The sequence below is a fragment of the Corylus avellana genome, chromosome 7, assembly GCF_965113065.1.
Source record: "Corylus avellana chromosome 7, dhCorAvel1.hap1.2, whole genome shotgun sequence".
Taxonomy (NCBI): Eukaryota; Viridiplantae; Streptophyta; class Magnoliopsida; order Fagales; family Betulaceae; genus Corylus; species Corylus avellana.
Window position 1 is genome coordinate 23173376 of NC_142496.1, and position 26492 is coordinate 23199867.

The window sequence follows — 26492 nt, forward strand, 5'->3', positions numbered from 1 at the left end:
TTGTATTTCATTAATTCAAACAATTTCTCTTATACTTTTATAAAATTTATAAAAATTAAAATTAAAATTAAAAAAGGGATGATGACCCAAGGAGCAACGACCGTTGCTTTGTGTTTGTCTTTTTGTTTTTTAAACAACTTGTGTTCCTTTTATTAAGAGTAATCACATTGGGTTGGGTTACTCAAAATAGTTAATAGATTATTTTAGCTGGCACTATAATAAAAAAGTTCTCAAAGAAATCTTGCATGTGACTAGTCAAGATAGTTATAGATTTCCTGAGCTGTTATGATAAGCACAATGCATAATTTATATCAAGAAAATGTTAGGTGTTTTTTTTGTCTTACGTGTCTATTATTTTCTAAAAATTAGATAAGAAAAATAAGTGTAAGTTTTTTTATTTACTTTTTTTAAAAAAATATTTACTTAAGATCAGGAGAACAGGATGAGAACATTTAGCATTATCTTTTATATTATAAAAAAAAATATCTTATTTGAGAATAGTGAAACTAGATAAAGAAAAAAAATATTTTAAATGAAAAAATGAAAGTTAACAGTTAAAATATTGAGTAGAATATATATATATATATATATATATATATATATATATAAAGGGTAATTAAAATAAATAAATGTAATTTTTGTAGCTGGATATTTAGTATGACAAATGTAAATACTGTAAAGAATATGATTGAATTCAGGTCATGCATGACACATGGTAATTTTAGAAGGCGTGGTAAATCCTGGTAATTGTAGGGAAACTTCCGAGAAAATATCTAGAGCGAACCACAAAAAGACAAAGGTAACTCCAATTCTCTCTCTCTCTCTCTCTCTCTCTCTGACTTTCGCTTCTCCCTGGTGCTCTGTTTCTCTGACTTTAGCTTCTCCTTCAAGAGACAACAATAGATTGGAGGAGCAGCTGCAGGTACTCCCAGTTTCTCAACCCCGTGAGTGCGCTTAATATGCGTCTTCTTTTCTTTCTTTCTTTGTTAATTTGAATTTCTTCGAAATGTGGTTTTTTTTGTTGCATGAGAATCTTTCTGTATGAATGGATGGATATTTCATGCTATTTTTTCTCTACTAATTTCTGTTTGCGACTGAGAATAGAGTTCTTTGAGCTTCTTGGAGATCATTAACTATACCATTGAAGTATCTGACTAGATGTTGAATATTCTCCCCCAAATTTCTCTTTGTTTGCTGAGAAATCAAAGAAAATATCAAGAAATTTGACCCTGAACTAAAAATGGTGTTCGTACGTTGCGTTTTGAGCTGCCTAGGTGCAGAATATCTTGAGCTCGTTGATTTTATTTATATGGTTGGATCCAGTTGAATTTCCTTTTTTTTTTTATTTTTTTTAATAATAATAAAATAATAGGAATAACTATTATAATAATAGAAAACTCATGCTTTATCTGTTGAAATAGCATACAAATTGCGTGGTAGGTTTTAACTGTCATTAATATTATTGTTATCAACAATTATAATTGTTATTGATATTATTATAGCATGATTATCACTTGTGTTGACAGAATTCGATCAAGATCTCCAGCACAATGCTAAGAAGAACTTGATCGGGTAAGCTTGTTGACATCTTCTACTTGTTCTGTTGGGACAGATTGTTGAGTGGGGGATTTTTCCTTTAAAGCTGACTTAGAATGTTTTCGTGTGCTCTTATGTGGTGTTTAATGTTGTAGGTTAAAGTTGGTTGCCAAATTGTGGAATCAGGCTGCCAGTCACGATGTTTGGTTTTTGGAGTAATTCTCATCATGGTCAGGAGGATGATCCATTACCGGCCGAGTTAAAGGTAATTATAAATTTAAATTTCGGAGATTAGGGCATGGATTTCGCTTGACTATGTTAAGTTTCTTCAATTTCTAATTTAGAATGGCTTTTGCACCCCCTACTGATCATTTTGTTGATAAAATCTATCAAACAACATGTTAGAATATAATTTAAATGATTAAGTATTTCCTTTCCTATTAGCTTAAGCTTTTGGGTAAGTGGTGATTTAATATGATATCACTGTTAGCTGTTAAGAATTTGAACTTTGACTCCACAATTCAACTCCTATTTCAGTTAAAAATTCTAACTTGAAGGAGAGTGGTCGAATATAATTTAAATGATTAAGTCACCTATCAACTCAATTGAACCAATTAGAAACACTTGGTGTAGGTACTAGACAGGTTTTTCTTCATGATTTAACTTTATCCATAGCCATAGTTTTGTTTGGTTTTCGATTTTTTTTCTTCTTCTCAAGATTACAACAGGGACAGGGGGAGGGGACTAAGAGTAGATAAACAACCAAATAAAAAGGGTTGGGGAACCTAACAATAAGCCCCGATTAATATGTATAGAAAAGGTTTTTGTGATAAGAAAGCTCATTTGTACTTTGTCATACTTGCTTTATACTTTTAATTTAACAAAGTAAGATAAATTGTTGATGGCATTATTTTACATGCAGACCAATGAGCTTAAGGCTGCAATCGGACCCCAATCTGGTCGTAGTCTACAGTATTGCAGTGATGCATGCTTGAGGAGATATTTGGAAGCTCGGAATTGGAATTTAGAGAAATCAAAGAAAATGTTGGAAGAGACTCTCAATTGGAGATCAACCTATAAGCCTGAGGAAATCCAATGGGTATGTTGGGTTTAATTTTCCTGCATGGTAATGCTTGCAAGAGCCAGAAATTCACACTACTCTATATAATGATTTTGTTGCCAGAATGAAGTTGCAATTGAAGGGGAGACTGGAAAAGTATACAGGGCAAATTTTCATGACCGGCATGGCAGGACTGTTCTTATACTTAGACCAGGAATGCAGGTACAGTATTATTTATTTATTTAATATGCCCTATTTTCCTTGTGCTTACAGGTTTTGAAAATTAATGCTAAAATAAATGTTGCAGAACACGAAATGTTTAGATAGTCAGATGCGGCATCTAGTGTATCTCATAGAGAATGCTGTTCTTAACCTTCCAGAGGGTCAAGAACAGATGTCATGGTTGATAGATTTCACTGGGTGGTCCTTAAGCACCAGTGTGCCCATCAAATCTGCTCGAGATACTATCAATATTTTGCAGAACCACTATCCTGAGAGGCTAGGCGTGGCATTTCTCTACAATCCCCCACGGATTTTTGAAGCATTTTGGAAGGTTTGAGTTTTGTTCTCCCTACTTGTATTCCACTTCATTAGTGAATAGCAGAATGATGACTAGTATTTAAATTTAATGAATGTGTGGTAACCAAACAAATATGGGCAGTTTTTTCGTGTGCCCCTAACAGATGGCGGCGAGTCCCGTGAAGGTGATGTCGCTAATAGAATTAGTTTAAATCACTTTATAGGTAGGAGTGGCAATTTGTGTTTACGTGTTGAGCTCGGTTTGTTGAGACATGGGTATATAAGATTATATAGGTCGATTCTAACCCAAACCCATTTAATTAAACGGATTAGACTCCTCAACCCAAATCCACTAATTTCATGTTGGGTTCACGAGTCGTGCCAAAAATTGTTAGCCTTACTTATAACTTAACCGAAGTTTCTCCAAAGTCTGGTTACCTTCTTTTCTCTTTCCTTTTTTCATTATGTAAGATTCTGCTTTTAGGATATATGACTTGCTCTGCTTCCATACATACAGATCGTCAAATACTTCTTGGATGCCAAGACATTCCAGAAGGTGAAGTTTGTGTACCCTAAAAACAAAGAGAGTGTGGAGCTCATGAGTTCATATTTCGACGAGGAAAATCTTCCTACAGAGTTTGGAGGGAAGGCCATACTGAACTATGACCACGAGGAGTTCACCAGACTAATGACTCAAGATGATGCAAAAACTGCTGCCTTTTGGGGATTTGACAAGCCCAAGCACGTTGGCAATGGATATTCAGCATCTGAGGTGGCTCCAGAGCCGGTGAGCTGACGCTCCCCACATATTTGGCATAATAAAGTCGTAAAATTCTCTCCAAGCCTCCATGCTTGTCCACTGACTAAAAGAGATGATAACTTAGAGCGGCCGTAAGCCATGTTCCGGCTTAGGATATCATGAACACATTCAATTTGAACTCCTTACTATTTAGCAGGGAAAATTATCTATCTTCATGTATACTTCATCTCCTTCCCACTTGTCCCTGCAGAAACTATAAGAAATGAAATAGGCATATGCCAGCGTCCTTTAAGTAAAGATGGGATCAATACAGGCACATGATGGGTCTCTCTCTGTGGCTTATGTCTGATACTGCACAATCTTCAAACTATTGGACACTGATTTGCTTAAACCCTTAAATCATTAGAATCGTAACGACCAAATTGTCTTTGTATGATACCCCAAGTGGTATTGAGAAGTAAAAAAGTTTTATTTTGTAGTGATTTTTTTTAAAAATAATAATAAAATGTAAATAATGTGATATAAAAAATAAGAATGTTTTTACGCTGATTTTTTTGAAAAAAAAAAAGATGAATAGTTCGAAAAAGGTTGTTTAACAAGCAACCAACGGGTGAAAAGCTAATATGAAAGTATTGAAATATATGGTCACAAGCTTTCATATGCCATTCATTTTCGATGAACGGCTGCATATTCAATCTTCACAACTGAACTGTTTATTAATGTGTTTCATAGGGTTTTTTATTTTATTTTATTTTATTTTATGTTTAATTTTAGTTTGAAAAAGTGTTTTGAAATGACATAAAATTAAAAACTTTTTGGGTTTTTTTTTTAAAAAAATTGTTTTGTGTTTTGAATTGTTTGTTAACGTATTTATCTTCTAAACAGAAAATAAAAGACAAAAAAACAAAAATTTAACATGAAGATAATCCATATCCATGTCCATGCCAGTATCATTAACATTTTTGGAGGCATTAGCACTAGGATTTCTATTTTAAGAATATGAAGAGAATCCATATCCATGTCCATGCCAGTATCATTAACATTTTTGAAAGAGGATGCTTCACTTCCCAAAGACAAATTTATTTACAGAAAAACACTAGTCCCACAAGCTTCAACACGTTACATGTACAGCTTCATGAACTATATAACAACTTTCATCCCTTCCCCTTTTCAGGAACTAGTTATCTATTCATACGCTTATAAACAAACATTTCATAGAATTTTATGGGGGCAAAATCACGCACAGTGAACAAAGATGCCTTAGCTACATAGAGAACTCAAAACCTGCAATGAAAGATGCATGGCAAACAAGCATGAACGTTGGAGAAAAATGATTAAGTTAGCCTTTGGATTTGAGGGAACTTATTGCTTCGAAGTTCTAAAGAAGGCAATCAGATGAGCCGCCTTTTGAAGCTACGCGTAGTCGATTGGTAAGTGCGGACTAGCAACCCGACTCCTATACCGACTCCAAGGCAAATGCCTAGCCCGATCCCAACACCAACCCTCACACCAGCATTGAACCAGGACAATTCACCATCTTCACCATCTATGTATTCCATCCTCCTCATGTACATGTCATTGTACTCGTCTTCATTTTCTGGTTTGTAGGTTCTGTATTCTGGCACCTGCAATTCAAAAGACTAACTATTGGGATTATGGCAGTCAAGGTAAAGGCTAAAAGCATACATATAACATAAAATATAAAAGCAGACAAAATTAGAAGCTTTTCACTTCACTAAAAAGGCCTAGAAAGCTAGAAATATTTACTGTGAACAGTTCAGGATTAACCAATGCACCAAGAAGTGCTAAAATGCTTGATGAACTAAAAATGGCAAAAACCTAATTGCTGGTTTACATCCATTCATTAGCTTTTTTCCTATTAAAAAATTTCATATAAGCAACACTAGATAGAAGAAAAATCGTGGAACTACACCAAACTAGCATATTCTAATCCGACAGCTACTTTTTCTTTCTTTTTTCTTTTTTTTGGATAAGGACAGCTACTTGTCACCAGCCGTGAATTTTTTTTTTTTTTTTTTGATAAGTAAAAGCCAGTTTTATTGAAAGCGTAAAGGCGCCCCAAAGTACACCGGGAGTATACAAGCAGGGTCGTTGATATTACAACTTAGCTAAAGAAATGACAAATGGGGAAGAAACACCCCATGTAATAGGAACAATATCTAACACATCACACACACATTTGACTGTTACCAATAGTTCATATACAATCCTTTGTGTAATTGGCCTAACTAATGTCCCATGATGAAAGAGAATCCAGTAAATCAAGCGGTGGAGCGATCATAGAACAATTACAGAAAATACAAGTGGCAAGTATCCATACTACTGAACCCATCATGTCCTTTGAACTTTCTCCATATCATCATGTAAGAATACCACTACAGGAATATGATTTACAAGCACTCGATAATAATGCTCAAGATTCATTACAAGCACTCTATAATAATATTCAAAAGCAGACAATTATTCTTTAAGATATATAATAATCTGAATAGAAACCTCAGAAAAGTATCTAAGACATTCAAAGGCTTGCACCAGTTTTCATCAAAGCTAAAACCATCCTAACTATGGAAGAGGAAATTGTATGATCACAAGGAAATGATGAAATGCAGGAGAATAAAAGGGCTACCTCTCAAAACTTGGATCTAGATGTCAATAATAAAGGAAGAATATATGAATTTACGGGATATGATTGATTAAAAAACTCCCAACTCTGCAGCTTGCAAAGCTATAATCACCAAAACAGGCAAAGAAAAGATTTCCAGAATAATGGAAGTATGGAACCAAATCTCGGTGTTTCCAAAATTACATAAACCCCAAAGACTGAAGTAAGATTCCTCTCAATTTAACACAAACTTCGCCCTCTCATCCCCAAATGAATAGCCCCACTCGAGCGCATAGTTTGGAAATTCTCAGCAGAATGCTTAAGAAAATTTGAAAGTACAAATGAATCCATGAAAGAAACTTAAAAGATTTACTTCTTTCATTTTAGGAAAGAAGTAACAGATATTAATATCATATCAGTTCTCAACAGAGATGCATTCTATAAACTATAAAGTTAGTGAAAGACAATGAGGTTAAGGAATTAACTTAATGATATTATGCATGCAAGGACAGCAAGCAGAGAAACAGAACTAACTTGGAAAAAAAAAAAAAAACAGAGAAACATAATTATCTCAATAACAAATAATATATTCTTAACTCTTCATCCAGTTTATTAATTTCGAGAAACATTCAATATATCTGACAGCCAAAAATATGCCATGCTCATTTCTGGCAGATATAGTCTCTATGACAAGTCCAAGTACAAATCACAAGGGTCCACTGATTCAATGTGCATAAACAACAGAACATCAACGAGCAAGATAATCTTGGCTGTCAATATTTACTGACTCAGCCTGAGATGCTTATGAAACAAAGCAGAGAAATTATAAACAACCCCTTAAAACTCAAGCACATATGATGCAGTTGTCAATATATCCTCAGAAAAACAACCCAAAAAGTGGAGTGGGCCCGCAAGTGCAGACCATCCTCCACTTGAGTTTGGGATGAGGCCCATGCAAGCCAGATACTGCCAGAAAAGGGATATTTTAAAACAATGCAACAGAAAAGAAACAAAAAAAAGGGGGTGATCCTAATGTTATATATTATATTTATATCCCACAGTACTGGCGTCAGTGGCGTGGTAGTCCAAATAACAATTGATTTTCTTTTTTTAATAATCTGCTATGACAGCATTTGATGTATAAAATAATAGTTTAGTTTCTAGGATTACTTGGTGACAGAGTACTATCCAGTACCCTTGGATTTAAAACCTTGTTCCCTGCCCATACCCCAATGACAACATGAGGATAAGATTCTCTTCGCCATCCCAGACATCAATGTGTAACAAAAATTGAACTTTTTGTAACAAGAAATTAAATATGCTTCAACACAGGAAGCATATAGGTAGCCATAACAGAAAGGTAGGCAAATATGATTCCTCAACCGCACTGTAGTTTTTGGACCAGAGCAACCCTTCTCTCATAATGGATGGGTTGCTCAGTCACTCCATTGATTGGACATTGCCAAGACTTTAGAGAACCTAAATAAAAAAAGAGTTCGCTCCCCTTAAACATGCAGAACAGTAAAGTGAACGCCAAAAATATTAAAACCAGAGAAACAATGAGAACATAACAATATTTGAATTCCAAACTAAACAATTTTCCAGTCTAATTACCTGTAGGTCTTCAGGACACACATCTTTCTGGGATTCAGTTGTCTCATACTCCGGAATTGCATCCAACATGCCCTTCCGGTTGTGCTTCTTCCGAAAACCAAGCTGTAAAGTCTTGGTTAAGATGATCGGTGTTCCAGAGAAAGAACCTGCGACATAAACCTCAATTGTTGGTGTCGGAAATTCGGGGCCACCAAGATGTTTTCCCTTTAAGAATCCAGTGCCAGCGGTGATCGCTGATTCACAATTCATGTTCCACCGTTTGGTGTTATTGTTTTTTGATTCCCCAATGAAACCATTGCTTTTAGGCATCTCCAAAACCCCAGAGAGAATGAGATCTTCTTTGTCCAAAACCTCAAACTTTACACTCCCTGTCAACCTTATACTGTCTGTGCCGACAAACGTGGCTTCTTCAGATTTCTTATCTGCACGATCCCTTCTAAGAAGGGAAGTGACCCCATCAGAGTAACTACCACTTCTAGCACCATTGACTTCCAAAAGGGTGTCAGGGCTTAGAGGGATATGGTTTAGAGTGAAGAACTCAGGGGTTGATTCATCCACAAGGAAATTGCTGATCCTCACGTAGAAGACTCTCAAATCAAACCAAGGTGATGATAGTTTCATGTAGGGTTGGTACCTAATAATCTGAAGGTTGTGATTGGCCGCTCCACCATTGCTCAGCCTTGTTTCACAAAGACCTTCCATAGTTCTCAAGCTTAATCTTCAAAGCCCTCCAACAATGCCAATAGCCATGCAAGTTGGAAAAAACTGCCTTAAAAATCAACAGAAAATTTGTTAGTCGGCTAACATAAGAATTCAGTTTTTTTTCCTCCATCTCCTTTTGAGTCAGGTTAGAAAGATAAAAATAGGGCGGGGAAAAGAGAGAGAAAACTCAGGAGTCAATTCTATAACAAAAATAGAACAAAGCTAAATAAAGGTTGCCTTTAATTTACTTTGCAAGGGGGGGGGGGGAGAAGAAATGAAGACCAAATCACACCTGCAAAATGCAGGCTGACCAGGAAGCAACCCCAACAAAACCCAAAGAAAAAAAATAAACACGTGAATTGTCTAATATATGCGTGACAAATACATAGTTCAGTTTCAAACAATTATAACAGAGAAGTAGAGAGCAAGATCCAATTACGATTCGTAACTGATCTAACTAGTATCAGCCGAAATTGACGAAGGAAGAAGCTCAAAAAATGTCTGATGACCAAAAAAAAAAAGTATATACAAATTCAGAATTTAGCATAGCAGGAATATATCACAGAACAGGAAATTAAATAACTTGGATTAAGGAAAAGGAAAAAGAAAAAGAACCCACCAGCAACCACAGGGATCTACAGCCAACCCAGAAGAGATTTCACTTCTCTGTCTTCATTTCCATTGATCAAAAGATTGAAGAACCTTTCAAATCTCTACGACGAAAAGAAATTACCCAATATCTGAACAGAAACGCCGACTAATTATCAAAATAGCAGACGCGTGACACCTCACACACCCCGCCAAATATCTCGCTCCTGTTTTTTCTCTCTCTCTATATAGAATGATACAGAACCACAGACAATTATATAGTTGAATAAACTAATTACCCAGGAAAATGTTTCAGCCACAAGATCAATTTCGTGCTACCATATGGACACCCATGTAATCCAATCCTTACAGCATTCGACTTCGCAAATCACTTTCGAGCCGCCAAGCTTCGAGCTTTCCATTCCCACCAAGCCGCAATTAGAGGCCACCAGGCATTCTTAGGACGACCCGGCTCCTCAATAAATCGACCAGCTGTGTTTTTGTTTTGTGCGGTGGTGTTTTGATTTTTCTGGGTCCGATGATACTTCGAGGAAATTATAGAGGTGAATAGTAATCTCAATAATCTCCACTAAAAGAGAAAAAAAAAATCATTTTAAGTGTTTTAAGAAAACCTTTTCAAATTTTAAAAACTATCAATTTTATTTCAGAACTTATAATTTGATGCAATATACTTTTACGTCAGTTTTTTAATATTAAAAGTGATAAAATGATTATTATATTCCTGACTTTTTATAAAATTTTAAATTTATCCTTATTTTCAAATTAAAAATTTAAAAAAATAAAGTTATTATATAAAAAAGATTTTTTTTTCTTCATTTTATTTATTTATTTTTTTTTAGAAAAAAAAAACTTAAAGATAATTTGATCTTTTTAGAAATTTTTATTAGGGTTTAATAGCAAAAAATTGACGAAAAGAAAATTGCATCAAAATAAAGACTTAAGAGGTGAAATTGAAAGTTTTTAAAATTTAAAAGGTCTTTTTCCAATTTATTATAGTTCAAGAGTCCTTTATAAAATTTCTCTTAATAAAAATAAAAAGATACTTTGGTCACCCAATGTATGTATGAAATTGCGTGAGGTATAGTTATATTATTATCTTGGAAGGAAATGGGCCAGTGGGGCTCCACTGACCCGAATATTTTCCATCTTATCCCATTGTAGGGTGAGAATTTGCATTCACGAGGGTCGAGGGCGGTGCGTTTTGAAAGGGATATGATTGTGAAGGCTGATAGAGCACGTAACGGCTCTAACAGCAGGTTGTTTATTGTTTTGATCATTAGTGGGCCGATACGAGCCCATTGGGTTGGGATACGCATGCATGAATGTATATAATAAAATAATCAACGAGACCATGGGCGACGAGAAACCACCTTCATGGAGTTGATTCCTTCCGAACCATGAACACCTCTTCCACTTCTTATTAAATTACTACTTACCAAAATATACTTATTTATTAAATTTTGTAACCGTCTCTCTCGCATGTGAGAAATAATAATTAGTAGACTCTTATATAACTGTCATACAATTATGATGATGTGACCGTAAATATTTGTTACTAATTTTTATTATTAAATGTTAATTTAAATTATCACATCAGCATAATTGTATAGCAGTCGTATTAGAGTCTTTAACAATGAGTAATGCTATATATAACCCTAACAATACTCTTGAACTATAGGCATTTTTTGACATTTTATTGTTTGAGTAACAAATTGATGGTCAAGTAAGCAACATTGTGAATAAGGATCCCTATTATTATTAAGCTATTTGAATTTCATATAAATTCGGACAGTTCAAGAGAGGAGGGTTGCGAGACTCATTTGATCCAAATAGTCTAAGATGCGAAACTCAGGGTAGGTGAATCTTGCATCTTCTTTCTTAGGTTGTCTAAATTTCTCAAACAAACTAATACTCAAGAAGAGATATGCTACTTAGGGTAGGTGGATCTTGCATCCTCTCTCCTAGACAACCTAAATTTCTCAAACAAACTAATACCAAAAAAGACATACTATTTATCATTTTCTCAGCATTTTTAGCCGACTTGTCATGCTCAATTCAACTCTTAAATCAATCTTAATTGAAAAGAAAAAAAAAATGACTGACTGGACATGTCACCTCAGTAAAAGTGTTTGCGAAATAATGAAAGGAAAAAAAAAAAAACTAAATAACATATATCTACGTACCAAAGAGTACCAATCCAAAGACTATTCCTTTACATGTCACCCCATCCGCACCATAACCAAAGACAAGTTTGTAATAGATTATGAATAATCAAAGATGGTACTGAAAAGCTCGTAGCATATGAAAATATTCTAAAACCATCCATGATAAAAGCACTACATGCCAAACTATGAAAACAATCCATCCATAATGATAGCCAAGATACAGAAAATCAAAAGAACCAATTGAGGCCGTTGAGAACTACACATCATGATCTGTTAGATTCTGATCTCCTCCTTTTTCATCATTCGAAAGCCATTGCATTTCCAAAAGCAACAAACTTGCGTCTTCAGTCTTCAGTCTTCAGCACGGCGTCGTTTTACGATGGAGCTTCGGTCAGATGACTCAGATAGATCATGGGTCCCACCTCTGACGTTGACGTGGTAGGGACTTCACCCCTACCTTGACCACAATTTGACGTTACGTAGCTTGGGAGAGCGTCACCGAAGGTAGGACGAACCACAAAATGAAACCCGTGAATGCTACCATGTGGCGGCTCCGTAAGAAATCAACTAGTCCAACCTATTTTTCTTTGCCCGTGGCGGCTCTTTAGAAATCGATCGAAGGGACTTCTCAGCTGCACGTGCCTCGGACCCACAATGAGGAGGAAAGATTTTCTGTGATTCGGATTTGAATGGTCATGATGAAGCGGGCCCACGACTCGACGATGATGTTATACTGCGCTTCCAGAGGGCCCACGATTTTTTTGTCGCCGGTCAGTTCAATACGAGACGGGCGTCCGTGATGCCGACGCGTACGTCTTCACGACTTTTCACGGTACGCGTGCATGTTGTCCAAGCCCTATACTGCTACTACTACAACAACTCTTTGACGTTGTTTAGTCATTAAAGGTAGGAAAAATTCTTTTTTTTAAAAAAAAAAAATTCTGTTCATCATAAGATTCGACTTTGTTTTTCACTTTGTTAGTGGATATGAGATGCTCTTGTGAGATGTTTATTGTTTCAGCTAGGTATATTTCTTATATTGTTTGAAGATTTAAATTCTTAAGCTTAAATGATATTTGGATTATGGATCATTAGATATTCAAATTTAATATTTATTTGTTAGAGCATTAATTAAATTTATTATTTTTTATAAGATTAAGTTTTAGGAAAAATAGATTATATAACATATATGGTATGAAAAGATCTTGTGAACCCTATTTCAATTAAAATATTCATGTGTTGATTATTAAATACCAACATTTTTCTAATTATAATTCAATGGTGAATTCTTCTTTTCACTATAGAAATGGTTAAAAAATGAAAAAATGAAAAAGAGTAAATTCTATCATTTCTCTTATATAAATAATAATAATGTCTTAAAATAATAATAATAATAATAATGGATATAAAATCAAGGTACTCTTACTATCAGTATGAATGGCCTAATCATTTTTAAGAACTCGTGTTTTAAAATCAATGATGTTAGACACAACATTTTTTTAAATGGTCAAATTTTAGCATAATAGTTTCAAATTGAAACACACATATAAGCAATTTCCGTTTGATAAACGGTTTTGACATGATTTCGGCACAATACTATTCATCACAATTTTTCATTTTTTCAACATTTTCTTACTTTTTACATCACATAAATTATTTTTTATTACTATTCAAATAAAAAAATAACTACAAAACAAATTTTTTTCATTTTTTCAAACTAAACATTCTTAACCCCCCCTTTTTTTTTTCTTCACATTAATCAATTTTATATCGAACTAAAACCAAAACGAAATCGTTTATCAAACAAACCGTTGGTCTACCATAGAACCCTTGGTCTGCCATATAATAAGCTCCTAGGAAGTGAGCCTTATCAGCTAGCCCAAGCAAGGCCGATCAGATCCAGCTTAAACAAGAAGCGTGGGTGTACATGCATTAAAAAGAGGTTGTGTCTACTGTACATCTTAGCCATTATCACTTGAACTATGACATCCCATTATTCTCGGAGGCTTAAAGAATGTGTCTAATAGAGTGAGAGTCCCCTAATCAAATCTATTAGCTTTCATTACCTTTCTAGATACCATTAAAATATTATTTATTTACAAAATATAAGTTTTCTATTTACTTTCACTTTTTTTTACAAAATCTCGACACAATCCTTAATAAAAGACAAAAATATGAAAGAGGAGAGAGAAAATATAAATGTTTATATTAAAATAATATATAGGGAACTACTTTTTTACCCAATGGTATTGGTTAAATTTAGAGAAACTGATGTAGGTAAGTTTTTGTGATTTTTTTGAATTTTTTTTCTAAATATAAAAAAGATAATGAGCTATATATAAGGTATCTGCTGCTAGTGCTCTTAGTACGTGAACTCCCTCCCTTAAGTCAATAAGGCGTCAAAAAATGAATAACTATAATGTTATATTCAATTCTAGCAGAACACCCTCCTTATTTTATTTTCTTTTAGCTCTATTCATTTTCCACGACAAATTTGACTTAAAAATTGGAATGACTAAACAGTAAAAAGATAATAATTAAGACAGAACTCAAATTATTATTTTTTATTAGAGACCATCTCCACCGTTTATTTTTTCTGAGGAGAATTTTCATCGATGCAAGCCAACCCTATCCCATCAATTGTACTTCTCACTCAAAAATATTATCCAAACATGCATGCTTTGGTGGTAGCAGACCTTAGTTGATTAGTACTTGGTGATCTAAGATGTTTGAAGGCACGTGACTATTAGACCCAACTATATGTGCATGGATAAATAATTAAGATCTATTTGGGTTTGTGATTTTAAAAAGTGCGATTAAAAATAGCGATTTTAAAATGTACGATTTAAAAATACAGTTAAAGCATTTGACAAAATCACAATTTGACCTTTAAAATCGCAATTTAGTTTTTAAAAGTGTGCGTTTCTAAAAAGCACGTTCTTATCACTGATAAAAATGCAATGCCAAACAATCAATTTTTCTGCGATTTGATTTAAAATCGCATTTTTTATCTATAAAATTACAATACCAAATACACTCTTAGTGTGATTTGGAGAATATTTAATTTCAATAACAAAGCTAGCTGGAGAGCGTTCCCAAAATTTGATGATTCAAGGCGCACCATTCGATCACAATATTATGCTTGTAAGGATTGCAGTTTTTGAGAAACTAAGTTGATCAACATATGATTTGGGATCTACCAATGATGCTTGCAATTCATGATGTCAGTTTAGTTTCCTTTAGAATTGGATCTGTTGAGATTGTGACATGTTATATACTAGAACATGAGAAATACATGTTAGAGGATCATATTGGCGATAGGAGCCCCCAAAGTATGTTCAACTAGGAAGCTCTCAAAAGATGCTCATACCAACAAAGCCATAACTAAACCCGACGGCCTAGATCGACGGTCTTGGACTGGAGCATACCCCGCTCAGGTGAAACGTACCGCATGTAGTCGATTCATTCATTGCCAGCTCATTCAACCACTGACTCACATCAAGCAGTCATCCACTATATTATCTAGAAGGGATCTCCACGTCAATAACAAATTACTAGCGAGAATCTCTAAAATTCTAAAGAGCAATAACAAGAGCGACAAATCTACAAAAAGGAGGGAATTAAGTCTCTTTACTAAACATACAAAATATACTTATAAACTCAAACTAGTTTTCCTCTTTCAAAGAACCTTCATTAACTTGTGCATCAGAATGTCTCCGGCGTTTCGGAACCGACGGTTTTCCTGATGATTACTCCCTTGTTTTGCAAGAGCTCCATCGCCAATGCTTCAACACATATGTATTAATCTCATCCAATTCGGTCCAACTTGGACTGAATTCAAAGCCAAATGCAGATATATAACTGTAGCCTATGTATGTTACGAATTGTACTATAAATCCCAAAAGAATGTAAGATGGACAAGCCAAAACTGAGAGTTTTGTATTTTAATTCCACTGGCGAAAACCATGGAGGCCAAACTCAGCTCTTGGTTTGGTTTGTTTATGGTGTTATTCATGTAGTAGTTGTATCGTTATATTGCATCTCTCTGTGAACCTTTGCTCCACCACATCAATCATGATGCTACGAGTCACTTCAAAATAGTGCGGGTTTTTCATTGGTCATCAACGATTCGATGCAGCATGAACAAAGCAGGTACAGGTACACCTCCTGAGTACCCCATCAAAACTAGAATACGCGAAAAACCCAGGAAGCGACATAAGTGGTCAGACTGAGACACTACTGAGTCCCGAGTCGTACAGCACCCTAACCTTACCCACGTAAAAACCCCCACAGGCCCTTTTTCACAACAAACCTAACCATGGTTAAGGGCTTTAGCCAACGCCTCCCTTATTTTTCCTCTCCTCTCACTACTGCAGCCTTACGACCACATTTCCTCCTTGTCTTTTTCTTCTGCAACGAAAGAATAATAATGAGATATATATATATATTATATATAGGGATGGATTGGATACATAGACAAAAACAAAAAGAAAAAAAAGAAAAAAAAAAAAAAGGGGAAAAGGGAAAGATGGTGTTAGTAGTGGCTGATGAGCTTTTAAGGTTTTGTTTATTATAGTCAATAGTATGTCTAATTTTATTGGGTTTTGGATGAGAGAGAGAGGGAGAGGGAGAAAGGCAGAAAGGGATGGTTTTAATGGGGTTTCCAGAATCAGGATGTTGGTCAAAGATATGATTCCAGTTGGTTTAGAGAGAGAGAGTTGTGATTTAAAAAGGGAAGGGGGGTGTCTTTTGGAATGGTTTCTGGGATTCAATACAGCGGCAAAAAGGATTTGAACATCAAGCTTCATTTAGGTGGTCTGCTTTCTTGTCTCTGAGAGTATATGTAATATTATCAGGTATAAATAAGATTTGTTTTGGGGGGATATAATATCAGAGTTTATTTTTTTTTATTTTTTTTTATTATTGATCTAGAGAGATCGATATGGGCAAGAAGAAGCATCAAAAAACGAAGGAGCTTTCAGTAGCAATAGCAGAAGCATCATCGACAGGAGATGAAACCCAGCAAGAGTCACAGACTCAGACCCCCAGAAAGAGAGGTAGACCTCGCAAGATCATTGAGAAACCCGAAACCCAATCTGGCAAAGAAGAAGAGCCAGAAGAGAGTCAACCCAAGCAACTTAAAACGGGCGAGGAGGAAGAACAACAAGAACAACAACAGCAGCAGCAGCAGCAGCAGCTGAAGGGAGAGGGTTCAAAGGAAGAGGGTCAGCCCGAGAAGAGGGAGGTGCCTCCAAGAAGCCGAGCCAGGCGAAAAAGCAAACCCAGAAAGAGCAGCTGAGCTTTAGGTAATAATATCAATCAAAAAGATTCTTCCTTTAATTTTGTTCCTTCATCTTCATGCTGCAGCTTCCGGATTCATTGGTTAATTTATATGCTTCTCTCTTGTTTGTATCAATCACTAAGAGAGAAAGGGGATAGCTTTTGTATTAATCTCTGATGCTAATATTGCTTATCAATCATCATGATCATTCTCTCTGTATTTTTTTTTTTTTTTTTTTTTCTTTTGGTCTGAATTTAAAAAAAAAAAAAAAAAAATCATTTTCTTTGTAACAAAGAAGCTTAAGAAATTTATCACAGTATGATGGAGTGATCAGATATTGTTTTCCACAATTGCTCTCTGTATCGAGTGATCAGATTCTTAGCCTCGCCATCATTTCTTCTGGTGAATAAAGTTCTGGCTTATCGTTTACATGGCAGCCTTTGAGAGTAGGACCATTTCGTTTGGTGAATTGTCAGGGCTGTAAGATATTGAATGAATGAGCTTCTTCTGTTCACTGACACCCAAAAAAAAAAAAAACAAAAAAAACAAAAAATAAATATGCAACGAAGGAGTGGGAAGAAAATGGTTTCATTTCATTGCTTTCTGGCGTGGAAACTCTGAGAAATGGGTTTTACTTGCTGGCAGTGTCAGGCTTTGTGTTGTATTATATTTAACGAAGGAAGAAGAGACGGTAATTGATACCAACTCAGTGGCACCGCACGTGAGAGTCACATCGCAATTATCCATAATATAAGTCCTGCGTAGCCGCGTCAATCAATCAATGAGCGGCGGGGACGGTCGAGGGGCATGAGAGGCTCTTTGTTGGACGCACTCGCTGGCGCGTGGAGCAGGGGCCACCGCTGACTGTGTTTTATAGTGACTCACAGAAGAAAGACAGCTCTACGAGGACGTTTCGTACGAAATGGGGGTGGTGGGGCTTTATAGTGCGAGTGAGGGAGAGGACGAAGTCAAAAAGTAACGGAGTTGAGCAGCAGCCACTCACAGTCTCAGAACTCAACTCAGACCAGCCGTTTGGTACAAACTTTATTGCATAGTGATTCATTTCATGCTGACTGAAAAGATTTTCCATTAACAAGTACGACGTCAGCATGACACTTAAAAAGTTCGTCGTTTTGCATGTTAGAAGTGCGTTTTTAAATAAAATTGTGAAAAATATCTCCTTTGGAAATGCGTTTTCTTTGAAAAATGAATTCACATTTTCAAATTGTACATAAAGGATAATAATTTTGAAAAAAATGCATGATACATATAATTCTCTCGATCATCTTTTTATATATATATATATATATTATTGAATTTGTGGACACGAATGATGGGTCAATTGGTTCACAAGATAAAGATATTTAAAATAATAGTTTTTATTATTTCCTTTTTTAAAATGCACAATTTGAAGGACCAAACTACAAATTAGAAAACTAATTGTGCTTATGTCAAATATTTAATTGTATTTTTAAAAATTGGGTTTTTATTAACCGTGTTTTGAAAGTTATTTTTTAAATCTTACGTCTCGAAACCGTTAATCTATATGGGTGAGTGGTTGTTCACATTGAGTAAGTAGATTTTATAGGTGCTTATAAATGTTAAGTTTCACAGTGATTTTGTATTAGATGAGATTGGACTTTTAAGTGATTATAAAGAGCTCAATTTGTAAATTGACTAATTAATTTGACCTTTGATAGGGTAGATATAACTAATGTTTTTATTAGATTGTCATAATAAAAACTTACAGCTGCTTTATTGAAGCCCAAATAAAACAAACCACCGGTGACGAGACACATGTAGTCTTGTTCGATCTCAACCGCAATAATGAACAAAAGGGACCCCAAAAGAAAAGAAGTGAAAGATGAGGATGGAATTTTATTATTTTAATCTTTGGGACAACATTTTTTTTTTTGGTAAGAATCTTTGGGACAACTTAAATTGGGGCTTTGGCAGCCTTGGGTATTATAAATGATGGATTTTAATTGACTACCAAATCAATAGGGGCAAATGACCTAATTTGTATTAACAAGTTGTTGACACAGAGAGAGCGAGTGAGAGAGAGAGAGAGAGAGAGGATGATTGCGAGTTATGTGGATGTGTCACACTTTCTACAGAAGTAACGTGGAAAAGTTTTCCTCATCGAACGCAGCAGCAGAAGCACTCTTTTTTCAACAAACGTGAATAGAGTTAGTTTAATTTGACTATGACTACGCTTCCCATTAAAATTCTGAGGATACCCAGCACGAGAAGAACATAAAAAGTTAAAAACTGAGGAAACAGCCGTTCGAATCCATTCTCCCCCTACCAATTATTTTCCTGAAACCATTTTTACAGTGTACTGCCATTCGCTGCATCTTTTATAGCTCAAGTAGAGAGATTTGGCTCAGTTCGTTTTCAAAATTCAATTTTTACCAGTCCACCCCATATGAAAGATCTCATTTCACGCAGGATCTTTTACCTTAAAGATCTCATAGAGAAAGGAAGCTTGGGGTACAAACAGTTTTTACAACCTCCTTAAAAACTCATGTGCCACATAGCTAGCAATCTATAATTTAGTGATTGACATGATAATATTTTGAGTAAATCTAGAAACCACATTTTTATTCAACTATTTAACGATGTTGACGTGGTAATCCTAACCATTCTTTGGATTTTTCTTTTTTATAATAATAATTAATACAACGTTTGGCTGAAACTACTACATTAGCAAAATAGAATAGTTGATAAATAAAAATGTAGTTTCTAGCATTACTGAAATATTGATAGGGCATTTATCATAATTTGATTCTTACACAACTCACTAGTTGACGCCTTTTCAAAAGAATTATTACGATGATAATTCATGCACAAGAAGAAACTTGCTAGGTATCCCAATCAACATCAAAGTATCCCGTTAATATCCGACATAGAAAGTTGGGAAATGGAATAGTATAGGTTGGACAGGAAGAATATATTGTGATCCAAATTTTCTTCACCTAACAACTTTCATGGCAACCAACCGGATTGCAGATAGGAATAATAGGATGAGAAAGGCAAACAATAATGCCAAAAGATAGTGGCCGAATTATGAGGGACTTTCCTAAAATATGGTAGGGGCTTTCACAGGTCAAGAGATACATGGGCTACTGCCTAAAATAACATTGCGCTGAGTAGTCCATCATCATCATTATGACAGTGAGAAAATTAAGATAGATGCTGAATAAACTACAGAGGTGGAGTCCAAGAAAGGGCACATCATGCTCGTTGTCTGTTATGGACCTATTTCCTTGAGGTATTAAATCTATGTTTCTGTTGTAAAATCATAAGTAAATAAATTATTGAATGGCCACAAAAAGTTGATGAGCGGTAGAAGGTTACAAACTCATCTGTACTGCAAGACTAGGATAATAACAGCCAATATCTGGTTTCAGCATTCTAACCTCTTAAGAAGCTGCAACCCGCAAACAGAAAACTGGTCGAAAGAGCGATGCGCAGCAAAGGGGTCCACTTTGTTGACTTTGGTAGTAATGGCCCCTGGCCCTACTGTAGAAGTTATGCAATTTATCAACCATGTCCACGAAGGACAAATACCCTTCAGAAGTAATTTTCTCGGATCAACCAGTTTTCTTAGAGCAAAACTATCAAGCCAATCATTAACACTCGAGAGGAACTGCATAACATGCATAACAGGCAACAATATTGGAATCAATGTAGAAGAAAAAAAAAATCATACAATCACATAAAACCACCAAGAATATTTCCCCCTGAATTTATTCGAATTAAATTCAGATACATATGGAGCACAGAGGTGATCGACCTCTCCAACTCTGAAATTACAAAATATGACCTCGGTGAAACACTAGCACTATAAGATTACCTTTTTCTTCAAGACAAACTGAAAAAAAAAATTATACAAGGGCAACTTGCTATCGCATCAACCAGTATATTTGGACTCATATAACCAATCGGCCATGGTGTGCAGTAAAGTATGACCTAATGATTGATCATTGAAAAAGAAAAAAAAAAAAAAATCTGTCAACTCAATCTAATTCAAATTTCTAACCTGATCATTCAGCGGCTTGATTTGTGATGTCGCTCCTTCCTATACCGAGACTGACCCGGATCAAATCCACCTTCCTCTGCTCCATAGACAGCCCAGGATGGTGAGGCAGCCATGTAATCCATGCTGTTAAAAGGTTTTTCAGAAGCCACCTGCATTATCAATGACAAAAAAATAATAACTAAAAAACATCAATGTAAAGGAATTCCAGAAGAACAAAAACAGAGCTGCTACGAACCAAGTCATGGAACTTTTCATAGTCTATCCATGTAAACCACTTGCCATTGACCTTAAACTTCTCAGTGTTTGCCAGGAGGACACAGCAGGAGTGGACATGTTCACATGCAACCTCATATTCCCCTTGGCTTCTTAGAGCTAAGGCCTCAGAAAAAGCTTTCACATCAGCATGCCAGGGCACATTTTCCATTGTCAATTTTGATGTAGCAGACCTGTAAACATATCACAATGATTATCCAGCACAAGAAGACTTTCTAGGACCAGGGAAAAGGAGGAGGGTTGGGGGTGAGGAGGGAACTCACGATCCACAATATGTAACGCCTTTGATTTCAACAAAATCAGGTTTTCCAAGACTAAAGAGATTAGAATAAGCATCTATTTCCTCTGTATTCCAGCCTTTCACCAGAGTTAAGCGGTAGACAGTTCGTTGCTGTTTCTCCCTGAGAGCTTTTAAAGAATCCTGCCATATATATTTCACAGTACACAAATAAGTAATGCCAACGTCTCTTAAGTTATATCAAGTTAAAAGATCAGAGAAAAGGAAAATAGAGTGGCAATGTGACAACTACTACAAATCGTGTTTCTTCCTTCATTACATCATGGAAAAGTGGGACAAATTATCAGATGGGTCCCAGCGATATTAACATCTTTAAATAAGAGCTGTATGATGCTCAGTTATTTGAACAAACTACTAAATACAAGACTTATGTTATTCAGTATTTTGAACCAACTACTGTGCTGCAATCTAAATTATAACCTACATCTATTCAGGGTAGAGACAAAAGGCAGTAAAGAAGTAAGCCAAACATTGCACCCTAGTAACTTCTTTTCTTCACTCTCCTTTCTCCTTGATGTGCTTTATTATCAATACTAGTTTTGAAAAGAATTAGTGCCAAATAGTTTTAGCTCAATAATCCTAGATTCTGTAAAAATTAACATACAATGAATCGCTCCCAAAAATCCCCAAAGAGTGGCCTGTCAATTGCCTTCAAGCTCTCCTTTGTTGCAGCATCCACACTCACATATAACTGTACATGTTAAAGAAGTCAAGTCAAATATGTTTGCAATTAAATACCAAGCCTCCTAGGATCTTCTATACAAGCTTCTTTCAACAAAGAATTACAGTAGCCATGCAAACCTGGGTGACAGGCTTTAGTGTTTTAATCTTTTCAGGAAACTGTGCATTTGTTACAAGAAAAGTAGAAATCCGTCGGCGGTGCAACTCATCCACAAGTGTATTGATCTCTGGGTACATAATGGGTTCACCAACAAGGGACAAAGCACAATGCTTGGGTGAGAGACCTTCCATTAATCGCTCAAGTGTAACGCCTGCATGAACAGATTCTTGGATCATTGGTAGATGAGACTATTTGTAACATAACCAAAGAACTACCAATTAATTCTATGCGCAAATTACAATAAGCCACAATATTCAAAACCATTGATTAAAGTTGCAGACTTGTCACACACAATAAAGATATCAAATATCATCATTAATGGGAGAAATTCCATGGTTAATGAACTTGAAGTTTCAAAAAAATAAAATAAAGTTCTGTAAATATGACTTGAATACTCAGCTCTAGGAATCAGTAATCAATGATTCGACTAAATCATATAACAGCTACATGCACTAATTTTTACAATACATATTTTGTCTTAAAATAAATATCCCAACACGGACAAAGACCCGAGCCTCCGAAAAAAAATTTAAGGTCAGAATCACATGAGAACATCTGATTTGCTTAATTCACATCTATACATACAATCAGATATATTGTTCCACTTTAACAAATAGTTAGTTAGGTAGCTTGTACCACCTGGCTGTGAGCAACTTAGTGATTTGTAGGAAGAAAGGACCCCATACCCAGAACTTCTTCCATTCACTTAAATCTTTTGTAGACAGGATTACTACCCCAGAGGATTATCCAACTAATTCAAAAACAAATAAGTTACCCGGAACTCCTTTCATTTGCTTAATCATATTTGTATGCAGATCTATGGCAGAATTCACAATCTGTAATGGATCATCCATCTTCCACTGCCAACTCTTTCCAACAGGATTTGTGTGATGTCTCCAACAGAAAACGCATTTATTGGCACATGCCAAACTAGGGGTTGCCTCCATGCACCTGTGTCATACCAAAGTTTTGACAAATTTAAATTGCTAGCTCACACACTATGATGAGTATGGCTTTTTATTGAAAAACAATAAGTTAAAGAAAAGAGATGCATGTAGAAACAGAGAACTTCATCTATACAAACACAGAAAACTACAGAATCCTTAGTCATCAGATAGAAGTTTCCATTAGTTTTTGTTCAAATTCAATGATCTGACAAAAGTTTCCTTGAAATCAACCATATCATTTGATAATTCAATTAAATTAAGGGATAGTAATCTTGAAAACTTAATATGAAGGCCCAAAATTGATAATAAAAATCCAATTACCTATGACTCTCAATTCCATAAAATGAGTGCTTGTAGCAACCTCCCCGGCCTCTAAGCTGTGACTTGGTCCATCTACAAATTTTCACACCACTATGCGAACCAATAATTTTATATCCCTGCAAATGTAATGGCATTTTAGGAGATCTAGTAGAACAAGAAAGTATATCCTATGTAGAAAATAATTAAAAGAGTGCAGCATATAGAATGCCACATTGGAAAAGATGGGAGGCTACTAAGTTTGTTCTTATGATTGAAAGAGGGACACCGGCACACTGCTGCTGGCAATTATATCATTAAACAAAAAATGTCATGCCGTAAAATAATCATCAAGTATTTAATTGCACTCTACCTTGAGACCCATACAAAGTTTTTTTTTTTTTTAAGTTTAAAATCCTCGGTGCATTAAATTTTTTTATTTTTTATTTTTTATTTTTAAGTTTCAAATCCTCAGTGCATTAAAAAATAACATAATTTTTGTGATACTCCGGATTGTGGAAAAAGTTAAAGTATCACCTAAGTCTCATATTGGGTGGATAGATTATGAAGGCTTCTGCACCAAGTCTTTTACATTGTTTGTGTGCTAGATGAGACTAGTTTATATAAGTGACTCTACTGAATTTGATTGTAATTTGACTACTACTTTTGAGACAAACAAATTGACAGCACATGGTGTTTGGACACTAAAACGCGACATGGACACTAAAGAGAACATCTGAAATTTGAGTGGAAGATATTGCAAAGTTGCATTATTAAAAAAGTTGAGGCCCACCCAAGTCACTAGTCTCACATACGGCAGGTAAATTATGAAGGTTGTATTTTCCACGTCTCACATTGGTTGTACACTAGGCGAAACTAGCTATAGAAGTGAGTAAGCTTTGACTAGTGCTTTTGAGGTATAGCATAGATGAAACTAGCGCTTCCCTAGATTATACAATTTTGACACATAACATCCATGTAACTTCTAATTGCAGGTAGTTGCAGTTCAAAAGTTGATTCACAATTCCATACAATTTGCAGCTTTGCTTAAAGCATACTTACAAAATTTGGCTTGTAGTAGTACCAGAAATTTTGACCTATGTACTAACAACCTCCACAAGCTTCAATGTATGAGCTAACCTATCGTGTTAACAGTGGTACATGTTTGAACTTACACCAATAGCCTGGCTGAGTTGTACAGAAACTACATGGAAAGCAAAATAACTTCATTGTTGAATTTACTACGTAAGAGCTTATAATACTTTTGTTTGTCTATTACAAAGCGTTGTAATTCAGTGGACCAAAAACTACACTTTATAAATAGCCATATATAATATGGTGAATGGTGCTACAGTTCAACCTATAGAAGACAACTAAGTATCTAATAAACATCTTCAATACTTTGTGCAGAGGAAACATTCATAAAATGTCTAGGAATTCTATAAGAAGTATTAATTAGACAAATCTAGTAGCTCTAAGTCAAGTATCAAAGTAAGTGGTGTGGCTTTTAAAGGTCCCATGACAACTGCATGCTCTACTTGAACTATTACGGGACTTCGAAATGCCACATTTACAGTCATGGATATATGCATTAGATGCCATACAAATTGAATATGAAACCATTCAAGCCACAAGGACAACCAAACACACCTGCTTCTCTAAGCTAGCTCTAATTACCGGAGTCACCATCTCTTTTTTCCCATTCAGTCTCCCATTAGTTTCAGCCACTGTGACCGTCTTCCTCGATGGCACTTTCCCTGCAATATCCTCAACATCGACAATCTCTGATCCCGTGCCTCCGTCTTCGCTACCCTCATCCTCATCCGATACACCAACACTCTCAGCATCACTCTCACCACCAACCTCTGAACACAAAGCCCCACCATTTTCTACCACGCCACCCTTCAAAACCCCAACCACCTTAGCACTCCAAGCACCAAAGACCTCATCAATATCACCACTATCCACATCCCCCTCCCAAACAGGCAAAAACTCCTTGGCACCCAACGCTCTCAGTCGCCTCGAGAAATCCCTCGCGACCGCATTGAATGCCGCGCCGTAAGCTTGGCTTCCGACGCCGAAAACCGCGAATTTACACCGCGAAAGCAAAAGAGACCCCACCCGGAAGTCCTCGGCGCTCTCGGAAAGCCAATTCGAGAAAAACTTAGCGTTCTGCGGGGGCTTGCCATCTTCCCAGGTCGAGGCGATAATCAAAACTAGGGTTTCTTTCGGTAGGTCCTCGGGCTCGTAGTCTTTGAGATCGACCAGGTCGAATGGGAGATCGTTCGACGCTAAAAGATCGAAGAGACGGTCAGCTAGGGCTCTGGAGGTACCTGTTTGGGAAACGAAGAAGAGCTTGGGTTTGGAAATAGAGGGATTAGGGTTAGGGTTTAGGGAGAGCTTGAGGTGTCTGAGGCGGCGAGACTTGTAGAAGCAATAGAATGTGGAGGCTGAGAGGAGGGCGAGAAGGGTGAGTCGAGCGGGTACGGAGGAAAAGGACATGGTGGAGATTTCTTTCTCCGGCCTTGTCCTTCTAGGGAAAATTGCTAGATCGTCTGCTTGTGGAATGGAAGGGAAGTAGCGCTAAGCTCATGTTCGTGATCACTGAGAAGCGGGACTTACAGTAGCGAAGGTTTTAGAATTGAGATTTGAGAAGTAGAAGGAGACGACGGCGTTTTTGTACGCAAAGATGGTAGGCTTGGCCGAGGCCGTGTTTGATTGATTTTTCAATTGGACTGAGTGATTTACGGGCCCATGATAACCAATCAATTTTGCCACCAAAGATATGGATTTGGACTTCCAAACTTCCTGGGGTATGGCCCTTTGATATTATTTTAAGGTATCTTTAGCCCATTAGGTTATGTTGGTAAAATATACTGTATAAATTGCCACGTGCTATCGATTCGAATAACAAAATTATTG

At 35.9% G+C, this 26492-nt stretch overlaps 4 protein-coding genes across 10 annotated transcripts; 2 read left to right on the forward strand and 2 right to left on the reverse strand.

Moving 5' to 3' along the window:
- Positions 1 to 816: 816 nt before the first annotated feature.
- On the forward strand, positions 817 to 4172 carry LOC132184109 (Sec14p-like phosphatidylinositol transfer family protein). 4 transcript variants are annotated; one of them, XM_059597609.2, is made up of 7 exons: positions 817 to 922; positions 1527 to 1572; positions 1692 to 1801; positions 2459 to 2635; positions 2720 to 2818; positions 2904 to 3149; positions 3633 to 4172. In XM_059597609.2, the coding sequence occupies exons 3-7, from the start codon at positions 1736 to 1738 to the stop codon at positions 3909 to 3911; spliced, it is 867 nt and encodes a 288-aa protein (XP_059453592.1). In that variant the 5' UTR covers positions 817 to 922; positions 1527 to 1572; positions 1692 to 1735; the 3' UTR covers positions 3912 to 4172. The 4 variants fall into 4 exon arrangements, with proteins under 4 accessions (XP_059453592.1, XP_059453594.1, XP_059453593.1 ...); XM_059597611.2 differs by having other exon boundaries at positions 832 to 944; positions 1503 to 1572; XM_059597610.2 differs by having other exon boundaries at positions 832 to 944.
- A 718-nt stretch (positions 4173 to 4890) lies between these two features.
- On the reverse strand, positions 4891 to 9937 carry LOC132184471 (Erythronate-4-phosphate dehydrogenase family protein). 3 transcript variants are annotated; one of them, XM_059598113.2, is made up of 4 exons: positions 9702 to 9937; positions 9434 to 9554; positions 8113 to 8877; positions 4891 to 5515 (listed from the first exon to the last, which is right to left on the reverse strand). In XM_059598113.2, the coding sequence occupies exons 3-4, from the start codon at positions 8812 to 8814 to the stop codon at positions 5267 to 5269; spliced, it is 951 nt and encodes a 316-aa protein (XP_059454096.2). In that variant the 5' UTR covers positions 8815 to 8877; positions 9434 to 9554; positions 9702 to 9937; the 3' UTR covers positions 4891 to 5266. The 3 variants fall into 3 exon arrangements, with proteins under 3 accessions (XP_059454096.2, XP_059454095.2, XP_059454098.2); XM_059598112.2 differs by having other exon boundaries at positions 8113 to 8881; positions 9434 to 9937; XM_059598115.2 differs by having other exon boundaries at positions 4891 to 5500; positions 9434 to 9935.
- A 5971-nt stretch (positions 9938 to 15908) lies between these two features.
- Positions 15909 to 17077, forward strand: LOC132184625 (uncharacterized). Of its 2 annotated transcripts, none has more exons than XM_059598325.2 (2): positions 15909 to 16444; positions 16521 to 17077. In XM_059598325.2, exon 2 carries the CDS (start codon positions 16531 to 16533, stop codon positions 16885 to 16887), a length of 357 nt encoding a protein of 118 aa, XP_059454308.2. In that variant the 5' UTR covers positions 15909 to 16444; positions 16521 to 16530; the 3' UTR covers positions 16888 to 17077. The 2 variants fall into 2 exon arrangements, with proteins under 2 accessions (XP_059454308.2, XP_059454309.2); XM_059598326.2 differs by having other exon boundaries at positions 15909 to 16400.
- Positions 17078 to 20052: 2975 nt separating this feature from the next.
- LOC132184913 (flavodoxin family protein / radical SAM domain-containing protein) lies at positions 20053 to 26226 on the reverse strand. The gene is made up of 9 exons (XM_088518388.1): positions 25221 to 26226; positions 23595 to 23710; positions 23102 to 23277; positions 22287 to 22477; positions 22090 to 22176; positions 21451 to 21608; positions 21150 to 21360; positions 20915 to 21063; positions 20053 to 20521 (listed from the first exon to the last, which is right to left on the reverse strand). The coding sequence occupies exons 1-8, from the start codon at positions 26070 to 26072 to the stop codon at positions 20923 to 20925; spliced, it is 1932 nt and encodes a 643-aa protein (XP_088374514.1). The 5' UTR covers positions 26073 to 26226; the 3' UTR covers positions 20053 to 20521; positions 20915 to 20922.
- Between the last annotated feature and the right edge of the window lie 266 nt (positions 26227 to 26492).